This window comes from Salmo salar, chromosome ssa10, assembly GCF_905237065.1.
Source record: "Salmo salar chromosome ssa10, Ssal_v3.1, whole genome shotgun sequence".
Lineage (NCBI taxonomy): Eukaryota > Metazoa > Chordata > Actinopteri > Salmoniformes > Salmonidae > Salmo > Salmo salar.
Window position 1 is genome coordinate 15,697,935 of NC_059451.1, and position 20,254 is coordinate 15,718,188.

At 43.2% G+C, this 20,254-nt stretch overlaps 1 protein-coding gene across 1 annotated transcript; it reads left to right on the top strand.

Annotated features, from left to right (window-relative positions):
- Nucleotides 1-948: 948 nt before the first annotated feature.
- diras1a (DIRAS family, GTP-binding RAS-like 1a) lies at nt 949-18,776 on the top strand. Its single transcript, XM_014216040.2, has 2 exons — nt 949-1,304; nt 17,167-18,776. The coding sequence occupies exon 2, from the start codon at nt 17,214-17,216 to the stop codon at nt 17,808-17,810; it is 597 nt and encodes a 198-aa protein (XP_014071515.1). The 5' UTR covers nt 949-1,304; nt 17,167-17,213; the 3' UTR covers nt 17,811-18,776.
- Nucleotides 18,777-20,254: the final 1,478 nt, after the last annotated feature.

The window sequence follows — 20,254 nt, forward strand, 5'->3', positions numbered from 1 at the left end:
AGAGGTTGCTGTCCAGGATGGCGAGGTGCTGAACGGACAGATCCCCAGTGCATTTAGCCTCCCAGGTATTATTTATTCTTATTAATCCACCTGACCGAACACAGTGAAGATAAACATTAAAGAAGTGCGCATGACCCCGTTCATCATTGGTTAACCATGGCCCGTTGTGATGGAGGTGGGTGTCGTCTCTCTCTTGCAGTTTCTCAGTTTACCACTGGAGCGAGACAAAAGCTCGTCTATAGTGTCAGCTGCACCGAAGAAAGGCTGGCTGGGAAGTGGGAATGCGTTTGTGGGAACATTTTTAATGGCCAGACAGTGGCGCCATTACTCTCCTGACACCAATGTGGCAAATTTGTGTGAAGTCCATGACGTACCTCACAATACAGTTTATGGTGGCTCTTGCATCTTGCTAACAAAGTTTGGGAAGTATTGACGTGTTAAAAAAAAAAGTAATATTCTTTTGACATTTCATGTGTGAATTTGATTTTGAAACACGGGGTAAAAACTGAAAATGAGGTGTAGCCTAGCCCTAGGACACATGACATGCCACATATAGCCTACAGTAGGGCTACACAGATTCAAGAAGCTATATGGACTAGCACGCCGGGGAGCCCCTATGCTATTTAACAGGCAGAAAATAGCGTCTACTCAATGACACAAATGATGCAAGCCTAAAGCACCGCATGTAACAGTATATTACATTGACTGACTGGAAGAACCAGATCTAATCAAAAGCAATCATATATTTTTTTGGATTGACATGATACTATTCCAGCTTCACTCCAAAATAAACGGATTGGTTTCACAAACAATAATAATAATCGATTAGTGAGAGGAAAGAAACGATCAAAAATAACCCAAATGATTAAATTTGGCAATCATATTAGGCATTGAAAATAAATGTAAAAAATAATCAAGGTAAAGACGGAGCCGAATGAAAGGCGTGTCTCAGAGGCGTAGCTGAATGATGGAGGGAGCGCACACATCTTCAGCAAAAGCAGGATAAGGAGTGTCAAAATTTCTCTATAACTGCCCATTCGCTTGCGTCAGTATTCGATGAGCGACTGAATAGAAAGGAAAGCACCTCCTATCTTTGGCATCAAGGGGTTTAAATCAGAAAAACAGAGAGAGCGAGCGAGCTGCAGTGAAAAGGGGAGGACCTGGCTACATCAACACATCACGTAAATTGTAAAATGTTATTGCTATAGAAGAACTCTAGCGTCAATGTATTTACTTGCATGCGTTACATGCGGGCATATTTAAATCCGCATCATCACAACGGATCTGTGGAAAGTAAACTTGAGGTAAGTTCGATTCATTTCAACTCAACACGTTCATCCATTCATTCATTCACTCTTCATTCCCTCACTCATCTATCCTACTGACTCATTCAACATTCTCTCCATTGTTCAGTATCTGGTGGAAATGTATATTTGCCTTAGGTTACATTTTACAGCAATAATAGTGAGGCCAGTCCTTTACTGTGTGATAATATCCAACCTGGCCATAGGATGAGACACTGTAGCGACGCTTTCAAGACAAGTGTGGGTTAACATACCCTCTTTATGAATACAAAAAGTACTCAGATGCGTCTGATTAAGGTCTGACCGACAACCACCTTCGCTTTCAAATGTGTGTTTGTGGTATACAGGACTCGAAACCCTGCATTTCTTTCTCAAAGTTAACCCCACAATAAACTTTGCACAGATAATCCTATTTTCTCAATAGGGTTTGGAATGATATTTCATTTCTGACTTCCCATAGTTTACCATTGTGCTGTAATATAGGCATATCGCTGCTATAGTATGATATGGTCATCCATATGGGATGTGCTACAATGTGGAGTGTGTGTTTGTGTAGCCTACAAGCGTGTGTGGGACTCGGGAGGAAGGTCTATCAATGTTTCCTTCATTCATTCAACAGTGTGGATGTCGCCGCCAAGCATTATGCCAGGGAATGAGTGATTGATTTATTTGGTTTAATGCCGTTAAGTCGGTATCGCGGGCCCGTTAAGTCAAATTCCTGTGTGATTATCGAAGATGCGTGGTAGCAATTATGTCAGTCTTCTAAAAAGCCGTGGGAGACTGACACTTCGTTATTTGCGTGGGCATGGCATAGAAGGGGGCAAGCCTGAGCAATGCTGCTTTGACGTAAGCTACTCTGTAGTATACCCACGTCTTTGTTGTATAAGAATGTTGTGACGTACATAATACGTTTATGTTTGTGGGCTATAATGTCTGCATATATTCGATGAGGTTTACAGTGCCTTCATAAAGTTTTCACATCTCTTGACTTTTAATTTTTTTTGTGTTACAGCCTGTATTTAAAATGTATTAGATATATATTTTTTGGTCACTGGCCTACACACAGTACCCCATAATGTCAAAGTGGAATTATATTTTTTACAAATTAATTCAAAATGAAAAGCTGAAATGTTTTGAGTCGATAAGTATTCAACCCGTTTGTTATGGCAAGCCTAAATAAGTTCAGGAGTAAAAGTCACATAATAAGTTGCATGGACTCACTCTGTGTGCAATAATATTGTTTAACATGATTTTTGAATGACTACTTCAAACACAGATTCAACCACAAAGACCAGGAATGTTTTCCAATGTCTCTCAAAGAAAGGGCACCTATTGGTAGATTGGTAAAAATACAAAATTAATTACACTTTGGATGGTGTATCAATACACCCAGTCACTACCATGGTACAGGCGTACTTCCTAACTCAGCTGCCAGAGAGGAAGGAAACCGCTCAGGGATTGTGACTCTAAAACAGTTACAAAGTTTAATGACTGGGACAGGAGAAAACTGAGGATGGATCAACAACATTGTAGTTACTCCACAATAACCAACTAAGCTAATTTACAGAATGAAACGAAGGAAGCCTGTGCCGAATAAAAATATTCCAAAACATGTGTACTATTCGCAACAAGGCACTAAAGTAATACTGCAAAAAAAGTGGCAAAGCAATATAACTTTTTGTCCTGAATACTAAGTGTTATGTTTGGGGCAAATCCAATACAACACGTTACTGAGTACCACTCTTCATATTTTCAAGCATAGTGGTGGCTGCATCATGTTATGAGTATGCTTGTAATCATTATTAAGTACTGGGGAGTTTTTTTTAGGATAAAAAAGAAACAGAATGGAGCTAAGCACTGGCAAAATCCTAGAGGAAAACATGGTTCAGTGTGCTTTCCACCAGACCCTGGGAGATTAATTCATCTTTCAGCAGGACAATAACCTAAAACACAAGGCCAAATCTACACTGAAGTTGCTTACTAAGAAGACAGTGAATGTAGAATACAGTGAATGTTCCTGAGGGGCCAAGTTAAAGTTTTGACTTAAATCTGTTTGAAAATCTATGACAAGACCTGAAAATGGTTGTTTAGCAATGATCAACAACCAATATGACAGAGCTTGAAGAATTTTGAAAATAATAATAGGCGAATGTTGCTCAATCCAGGTGTGGAAAGCTCTTAGAGACTTACCCAGAAAGGCTCACATCTGTAATCACTGCCAAAGGTGACTCAAGGGGTTTAAAACTGATCTAATCAAGATATTAGTGTATTATTGTTCATACATTTTTCACAAATGTTAGAATTTTTCTTCCACTTTGACGTTAGAGTATTTTGTGTAGGTCGTTGACAAAAGAAATGGCAAATAAATCAATTTTAATCCCACTTTGTAACACAACAAAATGTGGAAAAAGTCAAGTGGTGTGAATACTTTCTGAAGGCATTCAAGGTTACCTGAGCAAATCCGTGCAGATAACACAAAGCAAAAGAATACAATGCGGAGACTGAGGAATTTAACAGTTTTTCTGCAATGTTCACCTGTGTTGCATTGGGACAGAGCTCATTGTAGCAAATTAAACTGTTTCCTTGAAGTAATGGTATAATTTCTTATTCTTACTCAAAGAAAGTAGCCACATACAGGGAGGTCATTTTCTTTTCTCATAGCTTTGTAGCACAGTGTTTGCACAGTACACTCTTAGAAAATGAAAAGGTTCTCAATTTCTTCCAGGGTTCAGCAGGGGAACCTTTTCATCTGAGAATGGTATGAAAGACAGGGTTCTAAAAGGGTTCGTTGTTGAGTGAAAAGGTTCTTACCTGACAACAAGGGCTGTTCTGCAGGTAAAGCCGAATAACCCTTTATGGTTCTAGGTAGTGGATATAGGCTATAACATTATAGACCACTCCAAAGATGTAGCCTTACTGCTAGAACTACAATCAATCATTTGAACTTGTATACTACACTTGGACATTTTACATTGGAAATCAATGTAATTATTGTGAGAAACAGAAAGGGATTTTCAAGGTAAACATTTCTACATCGCAAGAAACAATGGTGGCATGTGAGAGGCATTAATTATGTATTGTAGGGGGTGAGACCCTCTTGAAGTGAATGATAAAGAGCCTGACTCTATAACTGCTAGCATTAGCATGTGTTAGGAAAGTAGCGGGGCAATCGTCACAGCTTGATCACTAGCGTCCAGGGAATTATCAACCATTTTTACCACGTCCAGCCAACAGGGAACCAGCTTCACATCAATGACCCCTGCATGGAAACCTTTCCTCAGACGTCACCAGATGTTAAGAATCTATGAATGTTTTAACCATTTACTGATTTAATGTTTTTCATTTAGCCTTTATTTAACTAGGCAAGTCAGTTAAGAACAAATTCTTATTTACAATGACGGCCTACATCATATTACAATTACTTGTCCCCTGTTAACTTTTGGTTGATGTGACTTTTTTTTTACCATATCCAATCCTTTCAGATCTAAACATTGAGAGGTATGGAGGAACTAGGGGTTGTTCATGTTTCTAGATGGGTCTATCGTGTCATGGGGTTGTGGGGCAGGGGGTGGTTGCCACTATAAACCTGTAGTAGGGTATCACAGGGGAGCTTTCAAAAGCACCGAAACGTAGACCCAGTGGAGCAATCGGTCCAACGATTGAAAAAGGAGAAACACACACACACACACACACACACACACACACACACACACACACACACACACACACACACACACACACACACACACACACACACACACACACACACACACACACACACACACACACACACACCGACAAACTGAGAAAAGACAGTGGATTCATCAAGCCAGGAGTCCATCGCTCTTCTCTCATGTCCTCTGCCCACTTTTCTCAAGGCCACCACCTAAGTGTTGTATGGCAACATTTGGCTCAACCTTCACCCGAGATCTGTAGTAATGGTAGCATACAATATAATACAGTATGTCATGTCAGCATTGTCTTTGTTCTTTGGGAAATTCAACTGTAATTCATAGATCTAGAGATATTGTTCATACTCATTTCCATCAAAGAGTAACTACCCCCTATATCAAACTGTGTGTGTGTGTGTGTGTGTGTGTGTGTGTGTGTGTGTGTGTGTGTGTGTGTGTGTGTGTGTGTGTGTGCGTGCGTGCGTGCGTGCGTGCGTGCGTGCGTGCGTGCGTGCGTGCGTGCGTGCGTTGCCATGGTTTGGCAGTTATTCCTTGCTGAAATGCACAGGAATCAAGAGATTTGAGGGTGGAATTATTTTTGCTATTCTCATGACATTCGAAATCCCCCTCTCTTGACATAATGTTGTTTATCAGACATTTTGGTCTGTCTACTTACCTCCCCCACACCATTCTGGCAATACTGGTATGTACGGCACTTAATGTCTCTTATAGATCTGAGTGGGTGCTTGTGTGTGTGTCTGTGCAGATGGCCCATCTCCAAATGTTTGAATGGTCTTGTGGGAGTAACCATCATACATTAGTGCATACTAATTCAAAGTCCTCCTTTATTCAAGCTTACAGATGCCTTCAATCAGAGATAAGACAATGTGGCTAGCAAGTTGTCAAATCTCGGTAGTGGTCCAAACATAGGAATTACCAAACTGTCAATGTCAGAAAGCTGTTAGTGAGGAAGAGTTTGGCGTAAATCCTTAAAATTGTCCTGTTGTGTTGTTGACCTCTCTGAAAAAGGATATGACATAGAAGGGCGTGGGCAGGTATCCATGGCAACTGAATGCTGACAGGGGTGATGACATGTTTATGCCCCCGTCCCCAAATACAAAAGTCATTACCCCCTCCCTTTGTCTATCTCCCTTATGTGTGCGCACCCACGCGCGCAACACACACTCTCTTCCTCTGTCATAGATTTTCCTCTGGGCCCTGTTGCCACAGTAACCAGAGAACTCCCAGAGATATGTAGAAAAAAAAAACCACAACGGAGAAATCCCAGAGCTGCAGAGGGAGGGAACACGCACGCACACACCTATACATAATAGCAAGATACACCAACACAGCAAGAACACCTGCCCACCCAGCTCGTCTGCTGTCGTCAAGTGGTTTGCAGTTGTCACCGAGGGAGAGCATACATGGACCAAATCCGGGGACTAGATCGATTACCAGACCTTTAATTAGTCACTCTTCTAAATCTGTCTCTCACCGGGGGAAAAGGACTGATGTCAAACATGAGCGACAAAAGCTCCTTCTGGAAATGCTACATTGTGTGAAATTACTTTGACGCTCTGTTCATACAGTAAATCAATATAACTAGAATCACAAACAGTCTCCCTTTAAGACCAGAGTGATTTATTTGATTTATTTTGTAAGGTACTTATAGATTTTTTTTTTAAACACGAAGCACGTGTCAGGGAAACAACATTAGATGTCTATTATTTTTAGTCTAACTGGGAACAACAAGCTACGTGGTTAGTTTCCTCATATAAATCATGTCACAAATGACAATGTAGCCATAGGTTCACACGCCAGAAGAGGGGTTTCCAATCTTTCCCCATTGAAAGCAGTTTCAATCAAGCCTGAACTCAAGCAATAACGACGCATATAATTAAAAAATCTATTGAATTATAACCGGATTATAGTTCCCGTCTAAATGTTGAACAGTGGCCTCCTGGGCTATATGATCTGACAATCACCCCGCCACTTGAAATGGCCACCAGACATGCAGCAGTGTCCAGGCTGTCACTATGCATGATATCACAGGCAGACAGATGGGGGTGGAAGTGTGGAAATGTCTCTGATGAGGGACCCAATCGCTCCCCATGTCCATCATAACCAACCCAGTAGCGTCTGGACACAGCTGTACAGCAGCCACTGGGGGAAACGGACAGAGACAGAGCAATAACTCAAACCCTAGGAGTGACCCAGCACCATTTAATTATATAGCAAACCTGACAAAACATTTGGAGTTGTTTTTGATGTTCATACAGGACATTAACAGTGCTGTAAGCAAGAACCAACGCTTTTCACCGTTTGCCACAGTAGCATGAGATCAACCTTTCTTTGCGTCAACCAAAACTGAAATTAGCCGTTAGCTTTATAAGAACCGTTAGATGTAGGATCTGAATTTGATCACTCTTGTTGCTGAGAATTTTCCTGCACAGCAGGAAATTAAAACTGGTAGAATATTCAACGTTTAAAAAGGCTTCTAACCTTTATAATTTCCACTTTAAAATGTCAGACTTGATTTGCCGAAAAATGTATCAATCCCTACAAAAATATCCATTAATTATAATCCACATTTCCTCTTGCTGCAGGATTATTTTCCTTCTTTATCAAACTGGTTCAAATTCAGATCCTACATATGTATGCATGGATAGTAATTGGGCAGCAGATCACAAGATACTGTAAAGACTAAATATTTGTGTATTATGCATGTTGTGTAGTGGGGTTGTGCCGCATAGCATCATGGAGGTTGTATGTGTTGAGATGATCACATTCTGGACAAATGGTTCAACTTAATTACTGTCTCAAGGCATTACAAAAGATTGGAGACGAGTAGGTCTGAACCTACAGTAACTATAGTATTCTGTCTGTAAATAGTTGGGTTTTACAAGTTTAATTAAAACAGTTATTTTTCATGGTACAGTCTAGGCTAATGTTAGCACAGTGGATTGCTAGCAGAGACGAGTGCATAGTCGAGCTAGCTAAGAGAGAGTTAGCATCATGGACTGCAGAAAAGGAGTCGAGGCCGACGTCGGAGTGGGAGAAAAAACATTTTAAGGCAGGAAAATACAGTATGGAACGGGCATATATTAAACTGTGAAGACAAACTTTAGAATAAAAAAATTGCTAAATGGGCAAACTTGAGGATGAAACGTCAGTGAGTGAAGTGATCGTGACTGAGGAAGATATTGCTGTGAAGACAATATTGAAGTGAATGACAATCAGGAGCCTATTGAGAAATGTAAAATGGTTTCCACGTCACCAGGTTTAATAACAAAACATGCACCAGTAGCATAAATAGAATGCAAATGGAAAGTTTATTAGGGATTTTGGTACACTGGGGAAGAAGGGGGAATTCACCAATCACCTCAGTCCACAAGCCGTTCTTGTTGTCCGTTACATTTTCCAGGGGTAATCCTCATACTCGGGTCCTCAGCCAATCCGGTACACAAGGAGGGTAGTCCCACAGTCCAGGTCACAATAGGTAATCACACAGCTATTGTTCTCTCTTCTCCCACTCTTCATATCACACTTTGTTCTCTCCTTACTCTGCCCCTTTGTGCAGGCTGCTCCCTCCTTTATCCCCAAGTTCTCCCTGGCTTAACGAACCACAGCCTTGCCTCGTTGGGGCAGGAAGTCCATATAAGGCTCGGGGGTGGGGCCGGCGGTCTGCAAGATATCTCCCCTCAATAACCACTCCCCTCACCTCTCCCTGCCGTCTGCCACAAACTATTTGTTCAGCACTTTTGAAATGTACAGCGACAGAATTCAGAACATGTGCCTTTCTTACAGTGTTCTCCCTGTACACCAAGTCAGAACTGTACGATAAATAAAGGGGGCATATAAGCAGACAATGAAAGCTCTTACAATATTCAATGATTATATTTCTCTAAAACAGGTTATAGGCTACATGTGCACCACCAAGTCAGAACAGTAGGCGACATTAAGAGGGGAAAATAGACCAAACTATTAGGGTGAGGCACATGGGCTACTAACAGCTTACTACACAACATACAATTAGTATGTTGTGCTCACTTGAACAGGAAGGAGGCGCGACGGTCCTCCATGGGCAAATTTTGTCATCAAACTTTGTTATCAAAATCTGTCATTCTCTGGATTTATGGTGCTTTCAAGACAACTGGGAACTCTGATAAAACAAGGTTGAATCATGATGACGTCTGTGATCTTCAAGTCGTAGCTTTAGAAAGAGGCCCAAGTTCCCAACCTCCAATTCCTAGTTGGATGACCGTTCAAAACGTAGTTCTGAGTTAACAGTTGTTTTGAGCGCGGCACAAATCTTGCTTCATTGACAGCATGGCCAATGTTGAATGTTTATCATTTTAAGCTTGGAAAAGAGACCCTTAATCCAGACTTGGGACCACACTGCCACTCCAATGAATAGCAGAATAATAATCACTTTGCAATGCTTGCAGTTAGCCACTGATTACTTCCCAACCCCTCACTGTACAATTTGTGATTTCCAACTTGTGTAATGTTTATGTCCAATGGCCGATGAGCACCGATACGTTTTATCTATAATTTCTGTTCATTATTTGTCTTTATATGACAAGGATTAAAAATGATTTGCCAGTAGATTGTCGACTTGATTCATGATGATGACTGCTAGCTAAGATTTAGAAAGTATGATGTTGACATGATCTGTCCAATCAAAGCTACTGTAGATATAACGTGATTTGACGTCATTTTATCTGTGGCCAATGACCTTGAGCTTTCTTGGATGGGCACTTCTAATGTAATTCTATGGCAGCACCCAAGGGGCTTGAATTTTCGTGCTCTATCCTTATACTCGGCGGTGACGTAGTGTCCCCATGAGTGACAGAACACTGAGCCAATCACGGCGCAACTAGAGAACATGATCAACACCTACGCTCCGTATTTTCCACTGGCTGCCCCACCACCACAGAAAGCACTGAGCTAGGCTGAAACACCTGCATTTTGGAGCTGCCTTACTCAATAAAGCAAAAAGAGACCATGTTTGTATGCAGCTTTATTAACTCAATTATTTATTTACTTTTTTACATTGTTTGCAAACTGATATGTGACACGTATTAATGCCAAAATATCACGCAAAAAACTGGCAAGCCACAAAATGTAGCAAAAAAGTGTGGGGCTCAAAACAGGTGGGGCTCTGACTCACCTGCCCTGAATGACGGGTCGCCACTGTTGCTGAAAGGTTTAGGTTCCACAAAAGAAATCAGGAAGAGGGAGAATCAGTGAAAATGTTTGTTAAAGAAACTTTAATGATGTTTTAAATGACACCATTAGAGACAGACTAGTATGTGGCCTACAGAGTGAAGCTACACAAAAGAGACTATTGAAGTCAGTGTGGAACTAGCTGCTAAAGAGGCTCAGCAGACAGGGAAATCAGGACGAGTGCACACGAGTGGAACTGAAAATCAGAGACAGGGAAATCAAGGCACATGCTTCCACTGTGGCAAAGCGGGACATCTACAGTACATGCTGGTGTAAGGACATGGATTGCTGAGCCTGTGGTAAAAAGGGCCACTATGCACAAGCCTGCAGAAACAAAAAGAGATCAAAGAAAGAGACGTTCCTACGAAAGCAAAAGAGACATGTTCACGCTGTTGAGTAAGAGATCACAGAGGTGAGTGACTCAGATGAGGAAGTCACATTGAAAATAGTGACTGTGGGGAGGGGGAGGGGGAGGGGGAGGGGGGAGGGGGGGGGGTCTGTATCTCTGTGTCAGACACAGTCTCCGAAAAGACACTGAAACACCTTCCACTTCAGCCAGTACACATCGTGTTTAGGACTTACACAGGCGAAGAGGCATCCCTGAGGTCACAGTTCAGTTAAATGGACAAACTGAAGCTGTCACTCTACGTAATAAAAAGAGACTATCCATCACTACTGGGACACTCGTGGCTGGAGAAAATCACACTGGACTGGCCATCAGCGCCTACAATGACACATGGAGACACAGGCCTAACCGCCATCTTAAAGAAACATGGAGGAGTCTTTAATGGAGAGCTGGGTAGCATGAAAGACATAATAGTGAAGCTTAGCATTAAGCCAGACAAAAAAACAAAGTTTCCATAAGGACGACCCGTACCTTATGCTATCATTCCAAAAGTTTAGCCTGACTTGGACACTTTAGTCATGAACAAAGTACTGGAGCCGATCAGTGTGAGTGAATGGGTGACACCCATCTTACCTGTCCCTAAAGGAAAACTCCACCCAACAACTATATCCACCCAACAAATATCCATTGTTGCTATAGTCCCAAAATGTTTTGCTTGTCAGAAAGTTTGCAAGATATGTGACTCAAAATACAGAAATCATCCCTGTATGATGCACTGTGCATCATACGATGCTGCGTTTTGCATCATATGATGCAAAAAATCGTGATTGCTGACATTCAAAACATTTTGGGACGATGACAACAGTGGACGAATGAAACAAATACCAAAAGATAGTTTTGATTAGAGTTTTTCTTTAGGAAGGATGGTGGAATCAGGATATGTGGAGACTTTAAAGTCACGGTAAACCTTGTGTTGTCTGCTGAGCAGTATCTGCTACTAAACATCGACAACCTTTTCGCAGGTTTAGCTGTGGGTCAAAAGTTCAGCAAAATCGACTTCTGCCAAGCCTACCTGCAGATGCACGTGGATGAAAAGTCAAAGGAGCTGCTGACCATCGTGACACACAAGGGACTCTTCAGGTACGCAAGGGACTCTTCAGGTACTGTCGTCTACCGTTAGGAATCACAAGTGCACCAGCGCTGTTTCAGAGGGCGATGGACCACATCTTGAGTGGATTGCCCGGAGTACAATGCTACCTGGATGACATTTTTTTTACTGGCAAGGACGATGAGGACCATCTCCGAAACTTGGATGCAACCTTACAGGGATTGAAGGACTACGGACTGCGAGTTCGTAAGGACAAATGTGCATTCTTCCAATCCTCGGTTGAATACCTCAGGCACGTCATTGACGCTACGGGCCTCCACAAGGCTCTGTCCAAGGTCAAGACTATCTTGGACTCCCCAGCTCCTCAGAACATTAGCCAGCTACGTTCTTTCCTGGGGTTAATTGAATTACTACGGACGTTTTATCCCGAGCATAGCAATGAAGCTGAAGCCGCTGCATCAGTTGCTTTGTCAGGACAAAACATGGAAATGAACAGAACAATGCGAGAAAACCAAGGAAACACTCATGAAATCTGAGGCATTGACACACTTTGACCCGTCATTGCCCATCCAACTAGCTTGTGATGCTAGTCCCAATGGTGTGGGAGCAGTCGTGTCCCATATCATGCCTTCCGCTGAAGGGAAGCTGATTGCTTTTGCATCGATGACATAGAACAAAGCAGAAAGTAAGTACAGTATGCACAGATTAAACGAGAAGCCCTAGGCATAGTTTTGGAGTGTGTAAGATTCATAGTATCTATATGGGAGGAAGTTCACCCTTACTGATCATCGTCGGCTGACGAGCATCTTTGGACATCATACTGGGATTCTGTCACTTGTAGCGAGCAGAATGCAAAGGTGGACTTTGTTATTGTCAACACACACCTACGACATCAAATATCGCAAGTCAGAACTGCACTGCAACTCAGAACTGCACTGCAACGCAGATGGACTTTCCAGGTTGCAACTACTTGTGGTTAAGCCGTTGTCACGTCAAGTTGACATCTTCTACTTTAGACAAATGGAGAACACCAGAAAGACCCAGTGTTATCTGATGTGATGGACATCGTCATCAAAGGCAGAACCGCAGGAGATGCTGAGGAACTAAAACCCTACCTTTCCAGGAGAACTGAGCTGTCAGTACAGACCGGTTGTCTGCTGTGGGGGAGGAGAGTTATCATTCCACCTTCTCTGAGGAAACCAGTGTTACACCAATTACACTCAGGTAATTGTGGAATGGTTCGCATGAAAGAGATCGCACAAGCTACTTCTGGTGGCCTGAACTGGATGGAAGCATTGAGGAGAAAGCAAAAACACGTTCCTCATGTCAGAAGGTTCGCAATGTACCTCAACTTTCACCTCTTCATCCGTGGAGTTGGCCTGAGGAAGCGTGCCAACACATACACGTCGACTTCGCAGGTCCTTTCGAAGACAGAAGGTTTCTCGTGGTCATGGATGCTCATAGCAAGTGGCCAGAGGTCTACTACTGAAGAGAAGACCATCGAGGAGCTTGGAGAAGTGTTTAGTCGGTTCACCAATCCATTTTGTTAGTGACAACAGACTGCAGCTAGTGTCCCAAGAAATGGCTACGTTCCTACAGATGAATGGCATACAACACATCAGGTCCGCACCGTATCATCTATCTACCAACAGGCTAGCAGAGAGGTTCATTCAGACCATGAAACATGACTTAAAAGCAGCTCAAGGAACACTGCAGCAACTCTTGAAAAGCTTCCTGCTATCCTACAGGAACACTCCTCATGCAACCACCTCGCCTGCATCGCTACTCATGAAGAAAGAGCTATGCACAAGCTTCGACCTACTCAAACCTCTGAACGCAAAGGAGACGTCAACAGGGGAGTCATGTCAAACATTGTGAACTGAGAGCAAAGGACAGAGCTTTCAATCCTGAAGAAACTGCCTTAGCTAGGAACTACCTCAGGGTTCCTGCCACAGTCATTACTCAGGCTCGTCTTGTGTCCTACAGGGTCCACACTGCAGAAGACGTTGTCTGGAAAAGGCACACAGATCAGTTCCTGTTGAGTAACGCAACACTGACAGAACCACCAGTCATGAGTGGTCCAGAACTGTTACTGGATGACACCATGACCCTGGAGGCTCACAGTCACCTTCTCAGGACTGTTATTCATAATGGGGACAATTTATGTAAGAGGTGAGGAGTTGTGATTTTGGGGTTATGCCGCAGAGCATCATTGGGTTGTACGTGTTGAGACGATCACGTTCTGTATAAATGGCTGAACTGAATTCCTCTCTCCCGTATCATCATCATTTAATTGTTATAAAGACGTGGTTGTGAAACCCAAAAGACATAACAATGTACTCATACGTGTATGAGGATAGCCAAGTATATTTGACCCAGTAAAGCAGTGGAGAGCTCAGTAGCTACGCGATGGCCTCCCGCTCTGCTCGAACATGAATGAATCAGAGTGTTGTTTGATATGTTGGACAGGACCAGGTGTTGGTGGGAAGCATTGGCAGCTCCTCAGAGAACAATACAGTGATCACAGAGCTGTGTGGTGTACTTATTAAAGCCCAACTTCCTATAGAGAGAGAGAAAGAGAGACAGAGAGAGGGAGGGAGAAGGAGAGAAAGAGAGGAAGGGAGAGAAAGGAAGATAAAAATAGAGTGAGTGAGTGAGAGAGAGAGACAGAGAGGAAGAGAGAGAAATCAACACCTCTTTTAGATGAACACAGAGAGGTGTCTGCTCTTACTTTGGAAACTCCAAGGGCTCCCACATACTTCAAACAGAATGCTCTGCATGGAGTACCACAGGAGCCTTACTCTAGAGACTAACGCCAGAGCTCCAGCTAGCATCTGTCTGGTCCATGGGAATCCTTTGGCTGTAACACACAAGGCTCAGATACCCACAGGGGGAAATATGTCTCCTGCTGCTCAATGATCTGAAAGCACTTAATAGGTGGGAACAACATGGCAGGGTCTGGAAGTACAGTACATTCAAGTGATATTTTGCTTGAAAAAGACATCAAACATTGTGAAGATAGAGTGGACTATCCCTTTAACACAAAGAGTAATGGGTTTCACAATATTGATTCTACCTGCCCAGGCTTATTAACACGTCCGCCCCTTTTTTTAAATTTTCGCCTAAAATGACATTCCCAAATCTGCCTGTAGCTCAGGACCTGAAGCAAGGATATGCATATTCTTAATACCATTTGAAAGGAAACACTTTGTAGTTTGTGGAAATGTGAAATGAATGTAGGAGAATATAGCACATTAGATCTGGTAAAAGATAATGCAAAGAAAAAACCATGCGTTTTTTTTGTATCTTTTTTTGTACCATCATCTTTGAAATGCAAGAGAAAGGCCATAATGTATTCTTCCAGCCCAGGCGCAATTTATATTTTGGCCACTAGATGGCAAAAGTGTATGTGCAAAGTTTTAGACTGATCCAATGAACCATTGTATTTCTGTTCAGAATTTTGTATCAAGACTGCCCAAATGTGCCTAATTGGTTTATTAAAAACTTTTCCAGTTCAACCTCATGCTAATCGCATTAGCCTACGTTAGCTCAACCGTCCCGAGGGGGACCCACCAATCCTGTAGAGGTTTAAAGATAAATATTCACAAGATAAGCATGGCATAGAACTCTGGTGGCTCAGTTATGGGGTGGGGTGCATTTTCCTGGCATGGTTTAGGTCCATGCAGCCCCTAGAGGGAAAGGTAAACACCAATAAATACACAGCCATTCTGATTGATAACCTTCAACCTATGGTGAAGCATTTCTATCCTGATGGGATAGAAATGAAGACAATGTCCCCATCCACAGGGCACGAGTGGTCACTGAATGGTTTGATGAGCATAAAAACGATGTAAAACATATGCCATAGCCGTCTCAGTCATCAGATCTCAACCCAATTGAAAACTTATGGGAAATTCTAGAGTGGCACTTGATAAAAGCGTATTCCACAACCATCAACAAAACACCAAATTATGGAATTTCTTGTGGAAGAATGGTGTCGCGTACCTGCAATAGAGTTCCAGACACTTGTAGAATCTATGCCAAGGTGCATTGAAGCTGTTCTGGCAGCTCGTGGTGGCCCATGCCCTATTAAGACACTTTATGTTGGTGATGCTTTGAGTGTTTTTAACGACACAGAACTGATACCGATCACTTGATTAAGTGACAGATAGCTGGCAAAATGCTTTTTTGACCATGTCCCTATGTTTGAGCAAATCCCCCAACCAAAACCTTGAATTGGTCATTTTGACTCGAGATCCGGACTGTTCTTCCTCTTAGTCTCTCACTCAGTCATCCTCCCATACAATGGCAATCTGTCAGCCCTCCCCAGGCTTACCCCCCTTCCATTCCACCTTATTTCTCCACAACCTCCATACCCAAAGCAAGATGAATGACTCCCGTATGCAATCTGACTATAGTGTTGATGGCAGATGACACGCTCGCTCGCACACACACACACACACACACACACACACACACACACACACCAGTGCAATTCTTATTTGCATGTCTGAAAGTGCTCTCATGTGACTGATTGGGTATTGAACCTGGGTTATCTGTCGCCTCAGGATTGTGTTAGCCCTCTGAGCTAAAGCCTAGGCAAGGTTATTCATCATGCAAGCATAGCTTACTGAACCACCTCTGCTACACTCATTGTCATGCACCTGAGCTCACATCTGAAAATGCAATAGTCCTACATAACACCCCAACTGTGAAGCTATAGTATTGCTTTTCCTAACATCCATTTTTAACCATTAGCACTGAGCATTAAGATCAATGGTACATGTAATACATTTTCAATGGCTATTTGGATCAGTCTATTGTGTCGATGTTTTCCATACTTTTCCATTCTCTGGCATTATTGCAAGGCAGTCCTCATGGAACATTGGACCCCACAAAAAATTGCCTAGTCTGAGATGTGTTTTTTTGCTTGCCGTGACAATCTACATAGGAGTTGGCAAGACAGCACAAACAGATGTGTGCCCAGGCTACACAAACACACCTTTGATGACAATGTGCTTGGCCTCTGCTTCCCACTGCACTGTGCTTTCATAGATCTGAGAGCCCATCAATTAACTGCCTCTCCTGTGTCTTGTTCAGGTTAATGATAATCTATGATGGCAAGCCTGGCTTTAAAGGGACCAGCTTGTTTCACTGTTTATCTCAGTCGAGGGTCTCTGAGATATTGTTCAAGTGCACAAGAAGATAGCGAGGATGCTATTTAGATAAGATAATGTATGCTTTCTCGAGATCAAGCTCACTGTATGTCATGATTATGCTATTGTGTTGTGTATGAACTCACTCTAATGTGATTGTAGTGGGGATATTTGTATTGGCTTGTCCCAGCTTGCAAAAGTGATTGACATGACATCCTGTCAACCAACTACTCCTGCTGGGGTAGATTCAACTATATCTACAAGGCGAATGGCATTCATGTTTTTTCTGATACTGCTTCTGATCCCATCCTTCGATGACCATTCCTGATCTTCTCTTCCTTCTCTTCCTCAGGTCTTAGGAAACAAATAACAACAGGGATCCCAACCACCCCCCCCAACATGCCGGAGCAGAGCAATGACTACCGTGTTGTGGTGTTTGGGGCTGGCGGTGTGGGCAAGAGCTCCTTGGTCCTTCGCTTTGTCAAGGGAACCTTCCGGGACACCTACATCCCCACCGTGGAGGACACCTACCGCCAGGTGATCAGCTGTGACAAGAGCGTGTGCACCCTCCAGATCACCGACACCACGGGCAGCCACCAGTTCCCCGCCATGCAGCGCCTGTCTATCTCCAAGGGCCACGCCTTCATCCTGGTCTACTCCGTCACCAGCCGCCAGTCTCTGGAGGAGCTCAAGCCCATCTACCAGCAGGTGCTTGCCATCAAGGGCAGCGTGGACGCCATCCCCGTCATGCTGGTGGGCAACAAGAGCGACGAGACCCAGCGTGAGGTGGAGACCAAGGAGGGTGAGGCGCAGGCGACAGCATGGAAGTGTGCTTTCATGGAAACCTCGGCCAAGATGAACTGCAACGTCAAGGAGCTCTTCCAGGAGCTGCTCACCCTGGAGAAGAAGAGGAACATGAGTCTGAGCGTCGACGGCAAGCGCTCAGGCAAGCAGAAACATGCCGACAAGCTTAAGGGCAAGTGCAGCATCATGTAGGGAGGAGAGGTGATGCCTGACCACTAGGAGGAAAGACAGAGGTTGGGGAGGGTAGTGGTGGTGGTGGTGGTGGAAAGGGTGGGCGTTCTTGAAGAGACTCACTTCGAGGAATGGAGGGAAGGTTGGGGTGGGGGTGGAATGGGGGTCGTCTGAGAGGGATTTTGTTATCCTGAAAGAGGCAACCCCCCCCCCTTACTTTATACCACTACCCCCATCTCCACCTTTCCCCCACTCTGCTCATACCATTAACCAGGAATCGCCCCTAGGGCAGAGTCAACCCTTCTGTCTCACTGGTTTTGATTTGGAGGTTTGCCTCTCCATCAAAAAATGTATGCCACTGAAGGCCCAAATAGAAAAGTTTGGGACTCAAGAGTCAAGTTCTAAGAGAAGGTCAAATATCGATGCATCTCTGCTGTGATGGGAAAAAGGAAAGAATATGGAGCCCTGAGAATTCATATCCTGTTCAGGGTATAATGACAAAAAGGGGGAACTCCCTACACAGTGCCCATTTCAATATTATTCACTCCACGTGCGCCCTCTTTTCCCTATAGCTGTCTGTCTCCTGCTAATATGAGATAGCCACATGACTCTTATGATTGTGAAAGGTAATAGGGTGGATTTGCGGGAGATGAGAGGGTATCAAGTTTAATGTGAAAGTAATGGAAACATGAATTTTCATCAATTCAAGTACATTTCCATAAGCACAAGTTGGACTTTCGCCCTTCAGTCTCTCTGTATTTACCTGGTAATTGGATGGGAGTTGAGAACTAGACATCAATAAAGGGCTCTATTCAATCTGTATAGCGGAAGTTCAGCGTTACAGCATCATTTAAATTTAGAGGCAATGTTCTCTCGTTAGAGGACACTGCATTCACGGTAAACGCTGCATACAGTGCATTCGGAAAGTACTCAGACCCCTTGACTTTTTCCCCCAAAATGTATGTTACAGCCTTATTCTAAAATGGATGAAAAAAAAATAATCATAAATCTACACACAATACCCCGTAATGACAAAGCAAAAACAGATTTTTAGAACTGCTTGCAAATGTTTAAAAAAATATATGAAATATCACATTTACAATTGACATTGCGAAAATGTCTAAAAACCTGTTTTCACTTTGTCATTATGGAGCATTGTGTGTAGATTGATGAGGATTTTTATTTATGAGTTCCATTTTAGAATAAGGCTGTAATGTAACAAAATGTGGAAAAAGTGAAGGGGTCTGAATACATTCCGAATGCACTGTATGTTGGCTCAATCAGAAATGACCTTTACATTTCTATCGCTGCAGCGATACAGATTGAATAGAGCCCCAAGTTGTTGACTGAAAGTTATTGATTCATTATACAGTGCATTCTGACATTTTTCAGACCCCTTGACTTTATCCACCATTTGTTACGTTACAACCGTATTCAAACATTTAAAATAGGTTTTTAGAAATTTTAGCCATGTTATTAAAAATTAAAAGGTGAAATATCACATTTACATAAGTATTCAGACCTTTTACTCAGTACTTTGTTGAAGCACCTTTGGCAGCAATTACAGTCTTGAGTCTTCTTGGGTATGACGCTACAAGCTTGGCACACCTGTATTTGGGTAGTTTCTCCCATTCTTTTGTGCAGATCCTCTCAAGCTCTGTCAGGTTGGATGGGGAGTGTCACTGCACAGCTATTTTCATGTCTCTCCAGATCGGGTTCAAGTCCAGGCTCTGGCTGGGTCACTGAAGGACATTCAGAAACTTGTCCCGAAGCCACTCCTGCATTGTCTTGGCTGTGTGCTTAAGGTCGTTGTCCAGTCGGAGGTCCTGAGCAGTCTGGAGCAGGTTTTCATCAGGGCTCTCTCTGTACTTTGCTCCGTTCATTATTCCCTCGATCCTGACTAGTCTCCCAGTCCCTGCCACTGAAAAACATCCCCACAGCATGATGCTGCCACCACCATAGTTCACTGTAGGGATGGCGCCAGGTTTCCTCCAGACGTAACGTTTGGGATTCAGGCCAAAGAGTTCAATCTTGGTTTCAGCAGACTAGAGAATCTTGTTTCTCATGGTCTGAGAGTCTTTAGGTGCCTTTTGGAAAACTCCAAGTGGGCTGTGCCTTTTACTGAGGAGTGGCTTCCGTCTGGCCACCATAAAGGCCTGGTTGGTGGAGTGCCGCAGAGATGTTTGTCCTTCTAGAAGATTCTCCAATCTCAACAGAGGAACTCTGGAGCTCCTTCAGAGTGACCATCGGGATATTGGTCACCTCCCTGACCAAGGCCCTTCTCCCCAGATTTCTCAGTTTGGCCGGGTGCCAGCTCTAGGAAGAATTTCCAAACTTCTTCCATTTAAGAATGATGGAGGCAACTGTGTTCTTGGGGACCTTCAATGCTGCAGACATTTTTTGGTGTCCTTCCCCAGATCTGTGCTTCGACACAATCATGTCTCCGAGCGCTACGGACAATTCCT

Excerpts from the sequence above, each read along its gene's own strand:
- diras1a (XM_014216040.2), top strand. The coding sequence starts at position 17,214 with ATGCCGGAGCAGAGCAATGACTACCGTGTTGTGGTGTTTGGGGCTGGC.